At 41.6% G+C, this 11,157-nt stretch overlaps 1 protein-coding gene across 8 annotated transcripts in view; it reads left to right on the forward strand.

The window, feature by feature from the left end:
* The window catches only part of Bbs9 (Bardet-Biedl syndrome 9), a 406,692-nt gene extending 397,021 nt beyond the window's left edge, over positions 1-9,671 (forward strand). For 7 of the 8 annotated variants that reach the window (XM_029481549.1, XM_029481548.1, XM_021173327.2 and 4 more), the window contains 2 exons: positions 8,965-9,072; positions 9,244-9,671. In XM_029481549.1, the coding sequence (XP_029337409.1) occupies positions 8,965-9,072; positions 9,244-9,275 (140 nt within the window). In that variant the 3' untranslated portion in view covers positions 9,276-9,671. The remainder of the gene's footprint in view (positions 1-8,964; positions 9,073-9,243) is intronic. The other variant, XM_021173325.2, reaches the window with a different exon arrangement.
* Positions 9,672-11,157: the final 1,486 nt, after the last annotated feature.

The raw sequence follows: 11,157 nt of genomic DNA on the forward strand, positions 1-11,157 counted from the left end.
AACCAAACAAAAAACAAACAAAAAACAAAAAACAAAACAACCCCCCCAAACCAAACAAAACAAAAATAATTTTTAAAAGTATTGGTTTAGATAGGAAAATTGAAAAGTATTTTTGAGAAATGCTGATGCAGTTGAGAGCTAGGCTTCAGCTGTATAGATTTTCTGTCTGACCTTTGCAAATGACATAATCTCTCAATTTCACTTCATAAATTAAGATTTTTCCAACAAGGTTGGTAGCCCACTGCAGCATCAAGGCAGGATACAAGAAATGTCAATTTCTTAAATAGCAAGATTTACAAATTCAATCTTGTTATTACCTACCTGTTCCACCCTTCCCCCTTCAAAGGCACATAAACAGAGCTCAAAAATAAGGGCACAGTGGCTGCCCCAGTCTATAGCAGAGTCCAAGTCCAGGACTCTGTGGTAGAGTCTGCCACTCCTGTTGCTCAGTACTTCCTGTGTCCCATGTCCTGTCTTCTATGCCTTGGGACTTAACCTTGGGCTGCTGCTGCTCCTGGGCTAGTTACAACTGTGTCTTTCCTTTCAATCTTTGCCCCACCCCTGCCCTGAGTGTGGCCCTCAGATCCATCACCTCCTTGAGCCTGGGAATGGAAAAACCAAAGCCAAAAAAAGGAAAATACAGATGGCATATGATGGGGGTCCATCCTGATAAGCTTGTTGAAGTTGAAATTTTCATAAATGGATATTTAAGCTACTTAACCTCCCAAGACTCAGAGCTCTGCAGAACAGTGCATTGTCTCTGACATTTTCTCTTGGGAGGGAATGGTTGACTGAGATCTGAAGCTTGCTGCTACTGCCGAGCATCAAGACAGGATGATGCTGTATACCCCAATCTGGACAGAGAACAAAACTCAGAATTCTAAGTGGGGCTGGCAAGATGCCTCAGCAAGTTACTTACTTGATTCATGATGAATACATGAATCAAGCCTGACAACATGGATTCAACCCTTGGGACCCGATTGTTGGCCAGAGAAGACCAACACATGTGATTTGCCCTCCGACCTCCACATATTGCTCATCCTGGCACACACACTGCACTCCACCACATACATAAAATAAATATGTTTGTAACTCTAAAAATCTGTATATAGTTTCTGCTGAATATTCATTGATTTTTTTGTACCATCATAAGTTGATGTCTTTATTTCTAAGTTCCTTCTGGTTCAACCCCATTCCAAATTTCCTTTACTGAAGAAGTTAAAAATATGGCCTGGGGGCTGGGGATGTGGTAGAGAAGATGGAGGAAACTTTAGAGAAGAGAGAATTGGAGAATCATCAGAAAAGGGCAAATTGCTAGTGATGTAGTTAACATCCGTTCACAGTGGTGGGAGAAGGAGCTCTTTTCAGTTGGGTTATTTGATGATAGAAAGAGTGAATTGATATGTCACATTGCACAGAGTACCAGTAGGTCCACAGGACTGGTGAGCTCCTACCCTCCTGGAGCTCCTTACCTGGTCATGGGTCAGGAATCCCCAGTTCCTGCTGAACCTGCCAGTTCATTGGCTCCTGTCACACACACTGTTTGTGTCTGGATGATTCCAGACAGCTGTGTGTGTGTGTGTGTGTTTAACTTTCTCCTATGGAATGGGCTGTAAGCCAAGGGTATGTCAGTTGGTGTCCATGGGACCCAGGCTTCACTTCCATGGATGAGCTTCAGAGGGTCTCTTAGTTTGAAAGTTTTATGTCTTATTTTTCTCTTTTTATTGCTTACTTTTAATATCTTAACAAATATATATACAGAATCTCTGAACAAAAATCTCACCAGATAAACTCATCTGTCTTGTGCAGCATTGGGGTTGAATTTGGTATGGGATTTGTTCTTGGGATTCTGAATTTGTAACCAGATCCTAGGTGTTTCTTCTGGTGTTGGTAAGATGGTAAGATGACCTCACTTAGACTAGTGAGACCAGGAGGGTGTCTGACCTTCTGTGTTTAACTTACTTGACCTATTAACTTCACTGAGCCTGCCATTTTCCTTTTGCAAGTTGTCTGGTCCACAGAATCAGCTGCTCCATGTGGGATCCTTAGCACTATAGCTATTTCCATGCCCCAGCAGCTTGGTCTCCATCTTGACCTCTGCATGCCCACCTCCATTAACTGTGGATGAGTAATTGAATACCAGGGTGATTACCATCCCCTTTAGCAGCCAGACATGGAGCCCCTCATTCTTACATGCCACGGACCGGGCCTAATCGGCCCCACTCAATCCGTGGGAATCAGGGGTTCTGGCAGATGGGCATAGAGTCTGCGGGAATTGGGAGTGACAAACAGACTCGACACAAGGGAGTGTGGATATGAATGTAATGTTAAATCAAGCATCAAACTTTTTATACAGAAGAAAATAGGGAAGTTAGGTGACACAACAGCAAGGTACAATGAGGTTACTGGATTCTTACACAAAACAGAGGAATGCAAACAGGGAAGGACTGGCAGGAACCAACTGGGATAAAATTCAATGGTAACAACTGGGATCAAAAACAGCTCCACCTAAGGTCCACTTAATCTTAGAAGCCAGTGGCCCTTGCCATAGTTACTACTCTAGTCTATTGTATAGTCCACCATCCCCCTAGGCCATTGTAAATACTTGTATATGGGAGTAACTCGGCTATCTATAGTTCTAAGTATCTACTCTGGTTCCTCCTTAGGTCACAAACTTCCTTCTTCCTAGATAATGGTAAATTTCTGTGTAGGGCAGTGACTTAGCTATCCGTGCCCAGGGTCGGATCAAGGACTGCCTAGAATCTAACTTAGGTATATGTCAAAATATCAATCCTTAGGAGCACTTGTAATAAAGCAATATTAAGGGAAAGCACACAGATCTGTTTACCAACTAAAGCAAGGACATTGGAACATTCTTTATACAGGATGCCATGATTCCAGGAAACTAAGTTTCCGTGAACTTTTCGCCTGGGGACAATACCCAGGTTTTCGGGGCCTGTCGCGCTTGTCACTACTGGAGTGGATGTAGCACTTACAGATGAGTGGCCATTTCTACTTCAAAGTTTCATTTTGAAGACTTGGTTTTTATAACTATTTCCAGTATCAGTTAGTTTTATAATAAAATAGAGCCCAAGGCAAGGAGGGATTCAGGCCTTGGTTGGGCAGTCTGGCTACATGGAGGTACAAATGACCTGTATTGTTAGAACAAGTGACTGGTCAGCCCCTTCATGTGTCTGGTCAGAAAATGGGAAGTTCTGAGGGATCAATAGGAACTAGACATAGTCACTGCCTATTTCAGCATCAGGAGGGCAGAGCATTTGGCACAGAAGAAGTGATGTTGGTTGTTGTTTATCTGTAGCCAGTGACTTTTCTTCTTGTGCCTATGTGACAAAGAGCCAGGATACTTCGTAAGTTCTCAGCTGTAGCTTTGACTCATAGAGAGTGAGCCAGAAGCCAGAGGGGGCAGTAACTCATCCATGTAAACTTGCATCTCTCATCCACACAGCAGATATTGTGCAGTTTCCCACCTACTAGAGGCGTGGCTTTGCCACACCTGCAGTTAGCTTGTTTGTGAAGGTAATTGCATGAGTGTCACTCCTGGTCTCTCTTTCTTCTGACCTTGTCTGTCTTGGAGATGGAAAAGTCACTGATTTGTGAGTCTACAGCGGAGACTGGCCTTTGCCTTTCTCTTTGGGGACAGTGGTCCTTCAATGGGGAGTAAGTGTAACCAGCATGCCTGCTCTTCCCTGACACTGGTCTTACTAGTGTCCCAAGCCCTGCTCAGTACTGTCACTTGCTTTGCTTTCTCTACCTAAATTAGAGGAAGTAAACAAGGCAGAAGAGCTATCTCATAGGCTTCTCCAAAAGGCCAACCAGTGCAGACTTGTGTGACCTTGGCAATTTACTTAATCTCATGAGACCTAGGTTTTCCTATCCTTTTCCTGCCCCCCTCGGTAACTTTCTTTTTTATTTATTATTTATTTTACTTTATTTTCTTTCTTTTTCTCTCTTTTTTACTGATCATTGTTTTTTCTTTTTTTTTTTGTTTGTTTTTTTTGTTTGTTTGTTTGTTTTTTTTTTTTTTTTGTTTTTCGAGACAGGGTTTCTCTGTATAGCCCTGGCTGTCCTGGAACTCCCTTTGTAGACCAGGCTGGCCTCGAACTCAGAAATCCGCCTGCCTCTGCCTCCCGAGTGCTGGGATTAAAGGCGTGCGCCACCAACGCCCGGCTGTTTTTTCATTTTTAACATATAAGAAATAAATGTAATAAACCAAATACAATCACAAAAATACAAGAATCATATAATCATCTCAATAGAAGCCAAAAAAGAAAAAGTCTTTGATAAGATTCAACATGCCTTCATAATAAAAGCCCTAAAACAAGTAGGAAACATATTCCAACATAATAAAAGTTATGTATGACAAACCCATCACCAATATCATCCTAAATGAATGAAACCATTAATAAGCCCCATTAAAATCAGGAGTGGGAGAGGACTGTTCACTATCCCTACTGCTCAGCCATAGCATGATTGAAGTATTAGCTGGAGCAATAAGGCAAGAGAAGGGATACAAATGGGAAAATATGAAGTCAAATTATTTTCAATGGAAATTATATTATCTTATACCCAATGTTCCCAGAATTTGACTAGAAAAATTGTAGAAATTATCAATAATTTCAGCAAAGTGTTATACATAATTGACTTAACAAAATTTACCAGCCTTAATACATGAGTAACAAGCATGCTAAGAAAGAGATCATGGACACACTCCTCTTCCCAGTTCTCAAATAAAATATTTAGAATATACATAACAAAAGAGGTATAAATCCTCTACAATAAAGACTTTAAATGTGTGAAGAAAGAGATTGAGAAACATAATCGAATTTGAAGACCTACCAAGCATACAGCTTGGTAGAATGAACATTGTGAAAAAAGGCCCTCCTACCAAAACAATTTACTAATTTAATGAAATCACAATAAACATTCTCCCCTCATTCTTGACATAAATAAAAAGAAAATCCTCATATTGATATGGAACAACAAAAGATGCAGAAGAGCCAATTAGCCCTAGATAAGTATCTGTGTCTATGCATGCTGCTCATTTTAAGTTCTAAGTGCATCTGTCTAAGGCCCCAACTTTTATACATCTGTTTCTATTGCATCATTGATTTTTAAGTCAGTCTTACTTTCAATCCGACATTGTACCCATTTGTCCTCTTCTTCCACAGTTAGGAATCTCAGGACTCACTCTTAAATTCTTTGAGTCTTACTGTATTCACCCATAGAATGGGTATTGGATGTATATGGTTGTCTTAGAAAGGGTGAAGGAGTTGGAGGAGAAACAAATGCAATCTTTATAAGAGTGCTTTGAAAATCTGGTCTAATTCCATAACTATAAATTGTTATATAATGTTGCTATTTGGTTTTCTTCTCTAGATTTTCAGCATCTGACAAAAAAGCTCCAATGTGCTTACTTCAGTCAATTCCAGGGTAGATACCATAGATATTCCAAATTAGTTTTGGGAAGCATGGGTAACTTGAAGACTGCCCTCATTCCATCCCAGGACTGCAAAAGTCATGGAGAACATTATATACTCAGGTTTCCACAATTACTTGAGACCTGGAATGTTTTGACTAGAATCTGCTGCACCTAAATGCAGATTGATATCATGTCTTTTCCACTTGAATACCATTTTGTGGAGGGGTCATTTGACGTATTGAGGTGAATAATGGCTACTCCAGCTTGTTTCTTGGGACCATTTGCTTGGAAAATTGTTTTCCAACCCTTTACTCTGAGGTAGTGTCTGTCTTTGTCCCTGACGTAGCTAGTCTGCAGTCTATGTCTTTTTATTGGGAAATTGAGTCCATTGATGTTAAGAGATATTAAGGGAAAGTGAGTGTTGCTTTCTGTTATTTTTGTTGTTAGAGGTGGAGTTACACTTGTGTGGCTATCTTCTTTTGGGTTTCTTGAAAGATTATTTTCTTACTTTTCCTAGGGTGTAGTTTCCCTCCTTGTGTTGGTGGTTTCCATCTATTATCCTTTGAAGGGCTGCATTTGGGGAAAGATATTATGTAAATTTGGTTTTGTCATGGAATACTTTGGTTTTTCCATCTATGATAATTGAGAGTTTTGCTGGGTATAGTAGCCTGGGCTGGCATTTGTGTTCTCTTGGGGTCTGTATAACATCTGTCCAGGATCTTCTGGCTTTCATAGTCTCTGGTGAGAAGTCTGGTGTAATTCTGATAGGTCTGCCTTTATATGTTACTTGACTTTTTTCCCTTACTGCTTTTAATATTCTTTCTTTATTTCGGGCATTTGGTGTTTTGACTATTATGTGATGGGAGGAATGTCTTTTCTGGTCCAGTCTATTTGGAGTTCTGTAGGCTTCTTGTATGTTCATTTTGTTGTAGATATTTACTGTCCCTTTAAGTTGGGAATCTTCACTCTCTTCTATACCTATTATACTTAGGTTTGGTCTGCTCATTGTATCCTGGATTTCCTGGATGTTTTGCTCCTGGGTTAGGAGCTTTTTGCATTTTGCATTTTTTGACTGATATGTCAATGTTTTCTATGTTATTTTCTGTATCTGAGATTCTCTCTTCGCTCTCTTGTATTCTGTTGGTGATGCTTGCATCTATGACTCCTGACTTCTTTTGTAGGTTTTCTATCTTCATGGTTGTCTCCCTTTGTGATTTTTTTAATTGTTTCTATGTCCATTTTTAGATGTGGATAGTTTTGTTCATTTCCTTTGCCTGTTTGATTGTGTTTTCCTATAGTTCTTTAAGGGATTTTTGCATTTCCTATTTAAGGGCTTCTGCCTATTTACCTGTGTTCTCCTGTATTTTCTTAAGGGAGTTATTTATGTACTTCTTAAAGTACTCTATTATCATCTATTATTTTAGATATGAATCTTGCTTTTCCAGTGTAATGGTGTATCCAGGACTTGCTATGGTGGGAGAACTGGGTTCTGATGATGCCAAGTAACCTTGGTTTCTGTTGCTTATATTCTTGTGCTTGCCTCCTGCCATCTGATTATCCCTAGTTCTACCTGCCCTCACTATATCTGACTGGAGCCTGTCCTTCCTGTGATCCTAGTTGTGTCAGAACTTCTCAGAGTCCAGCTGCCTCTGTGATCCTGTGATTCCCGGATCCTGTGATCCTGAGATCCTGGGTGTGTCAGAATTCCTGGGAGTGAAGTTGCCTCTGGGGCCCTGAGATTCTACTGTGACCAAGCTCCCGTGATTCTGTGATCCCGGACATGTTGGAGCACCTGGGAATGGAGCTTTCTCTGGATATTGTGGGACTGGCTAAGGAGTTTGCACCCAAGATAACACAGCCTGGAAGGAACCTGGGCCACCGATCAGGCAGGGTTCCTGTGTTCCTGGATCCCACTGGTCCCAGTTACTCCCCGTGTTGTTGGGACAGATGTTGTATCCTCCTTACTTCTGATCCTATGGTCCTGGGTATGTTAGAGCACCTGGGAGTAGAGCTTCCTCTGGGTGTTGTGAGCACATTTTCCTATCCTTAAAGTGAGAATAGTATCTACTCCTGGTGTGATATACAGAGATTAACAGATAATGCATGGGGAGCTTAAAAAATGCATAATAATAGTGGTTCCTAACATTACTTAGTATTGGAAAGAGACTAAAAAGTAGCCTAGTTCTCACAGGTGGGGCCTTGCTATTTGCAGACAGAACTAGGCCAATTCAGCCCCACCCACTGACTGGAAATCCCAAGGTTCCCAGGGAACTTCTCATTTTATGAACTTGGAAACTCCTTTGTCTTCTGTTTCCCTCACCTATTTGTTTCTCAGTGAGGATGCAGGGGTGTGGGTGGCGAGGTACCTTTTCCATCAGAGCTGGATTTCGCCTCTGCCCTCTCTTCTAAAGTGATGTGAAGGTAGTTGTTCATGCTGTCTTCTCAAAATGTCATGAGCTTCATAAAACTTTTCACACATAAAACCAAAGTTAAGTATTGAGGCTTTGGACTCAGTGTGAAAGGACTCAAAAATCACACTTCATTAAGGAGAAGAAAGGCTTTGGGAAAAAAGTGTATGTACGGTAAACACGAGCTAGTCCACTTCCAGGAAGCAGTAGCAAAATGGACTATGTGGCTGATGGTGTCAGGAAACACAAATGATTTTGAGTTTCCCATACAAGATTTTGATGGATCTGGTGAAATGCTGTATCCAAGCTTTGAAAAACAGCTCATCCCCAAATCATTTTCATATTGAAATGTTCCACAAGGTGTTTCATGCCTTTTCTGTTGCATTATAAAGTGGGGGATGTCTGTCTTAGTAGGTGTGGGACTCTGGGAAAGAATGAAGTCCAGAGAAGACCACCAGGGGCACAACCATAGAAGCCCAGTTGCCTTTCTCTGCACAGGACGCGGTGCTCTTTCTCTTCTGGTGTGCACTCTCTGTATCTCATCTTTTTTTTTTTTTTTTTTTTTTGGGTTTTTTTTTTTGGGTTTTTCGAGACAGGGTTTCTCTGTGTAGCCCTGGCTGTCCTGGCACTCACTTTGTANTTTCTCTGTGTAGCCCTGGCTGTCCTGGCACTCACTTTGTAGACCAGGCTGGCCTCGAACTCAGAAATCCGCCTGCCTCTGCCTCCCGAGTGCTGGGACTAAAGGCGTGCGCCACCACGCCCGGCGTATCTCATCTTTTTTGATGATCTATATGGAAGATAATTTCTGCAGAGAGGTTGCTATGCTATGGGTATTGTATTTGATGTAGGATTTATTATTTCTGACAAAACAAGGAAATCAAAAAGCTAATGCTGTTGTCACTGCCACCAAGTTCAAATCCTGAGACCATGTCTTCAGTGTCAAAAATGGACTTTCACCACAACAAGACATTTAAGAGAACTTTTCTGGTTTGCTCTCAAAGATAGCTGCACGTCATATATTGTCATTGTGCAGTGTACTTCCAAGCTGTGGTCACTGTGTGGAAAGGCATGTTTCCTTAGCCATTGCTTAAAATACTGTTTGCATTTTTCACTTAGGTGGCTGTACTCCGATCCCAGAGTCAGACCTAGAGGAAAGGTCACTAGATGACTCCACAGAGCTGTTTACCAACCACAAGCACCTCATGACCGAGCCCCCCACGCCTGGTAAGGGAATGTCGGAAACAGTGACCCTGGTCCCCTTCTGCCATGTTGGAGAATGTTTTGCAAAATGACTTGTTTTCTAACATCTAGGTCTTGGTAAGGGTGCCTGGGACATTTCTCCATTTCTGTCAATATTCAAACCTGTTTCTTCTCCTCTCTGTTTCTCCTTCCCAGAAGTCTCAGCCCTCCAAGGAGTTTTGGAATAGTCTGGAATAATGCTAACGAGTTGAAGGAAGAGGCCATTACAGAGGCTGACCCTGTCTGGACACTGTGCTCCCATCCCGGTGCTGTGCCAAGCTCATCCCTGGAGGTGACTGCGTGAAGATGGGGTCAGGGCTGTTGGTTGCTAGGAGGGCATGGGATGTCACAGACAGGTCAGCTGAAAGACAAGATTTGTCTTTTCTTCCCAAGGAAATGATTGCTGCCTTTAGTCACATGCGCTTATAGTCAGGATTTAGCAAGGTGACAAAGTTTGGGGACAGACTTTATAATACAGGGATCCAGATGTAAAATAATTTCATAGCCCATTTTTTTCACAGGATTCTTATGTAGTAACTGTTTCAAGTTTAATAAAGCATCGTATTGTCAAACAATAACTGGACTGAATTTATAACAAGGGTTGTATGTATGATTTCTCTCTCTATTTTTTAAGAGAAACTGAAAAGTTTGCTACTCCACAGTAAGACTTGAATGTGGTTATTTAATAAGGAAAAGAAGCGCTCAAGACAGTCACTGCGTCTGCTCTATTGGGCTGCAAGGATAAGGTGATTTCCTAGTCGGAATGAACACACAAAGTGTCTGTAAGGACACTGGTATGTAAGCAGGCTGGTACGTGAACATCCTCTTTCAATCATCCTTGTGAGTGGTGCCTTTATACATCCAGGTAATAAAGGGATTTACACTTTATTATTATTGAAATAGATATTTTATATATTAGGAATTATAGATAAGGAGTCCCAGAGATTTTTGCCTAAGTAAGGATTCAGATATAATTAGTTAGATGTGCCTTTGTTAGTTCCAGAACACCTTTTGTGATGGTTTAAATAGGCTTGGCTGAGGGAGTGGCACTATTAGGAGGTGTGGCCTTGTTGGAGTAGGTGTGTTACTGTGGGCATGGGCTTTAAGACCCTCATCCTAGCTGCCTGGAAGCCAGTCTTCTCCTTGTGGCCCTCAGATAAAGATGTAGAACTGTCAGCTCCTCCTGTACCAATCCTACCTGGATGCTGTCATGCTCCTGCCTTGATGATAATGGACTGAATATCTGAACCCGTGAGCCAGCCCCAATTAAATGTTGTCCTTATAAGAATTGCCTTGGTCATGGTGTCTGTTCACAGAAGTAAGACATCTCACAATCACATCTAAAGGAAAAGTAAGTTACAATTTGTTTTTTTCTTAATATGTGAAGTGTAAGAAATGCAAACAATGCCTTATCTGTTATTTATAGTACCCTTTTGTAGGAGACACAACAGAAAATGAAACAGCCTTAGTTGTTTAGCACAGGAGGGGGTAGGTTTTGGCCTGTGGTTAAGTTTCATCTAGCATAGGGACTGGAATAAAGATGCTGTGGTGTCCGGTATGCCTCAGCACTCTGGTCAACTGGAATCCAGTTTTGTAAGGACAAAACTGGGACCCTTTTTCTGAAAAGCTCACAAAAGTGTGTGTGTGAGCAGAAGAGGTGTGTGTGTGTGTGTGTGTGTGTGTTTTGAACTTCTGTTCTCTCTCACTTTTTTCTGTATTTTCAGATAATATCTCACATAGACCAAGCTGGCCTTAAACTCACAATCCTCTTGCCTGCTGAGCACTGGGGTCACCACTCCCAACCTTGGAAATGTGTCTCAGCCTTGCACCATTTTTGACATTAGGTTCCCATTGCTGTCTCTGTGCCACACATGTGACTGTGTGCTCGTTCTTTCTTGTCCAGTCTTTGTCTTTCCCAGCATACTTGTCTCCTTTCTTTCTGTTTGTTGTGACAGTGTATGCACACACATGTGCGTATGTGGGTGTGCTTGTCTGTGGACACGTGTGCACACACATGTGCATATGTGGGTGTGCTTGTCTGTGGACACGTGTGCACACACATGTGCATAT

The sequence above is a fragment of the Mus caroli genome, chromosome 9 (assembly GCF_900094665.2).
Source record: "Mus caroli chromosome 9, CAROLI_EIJ_v1.1, whole genome shotgun sequence".
NCBI classification, from domain to species: domain Eukaryota; kingdom Metazoa; phylum Chordata; class Mammalia; order Rodentia; family Muridae; genus Mus; species Mus caroli.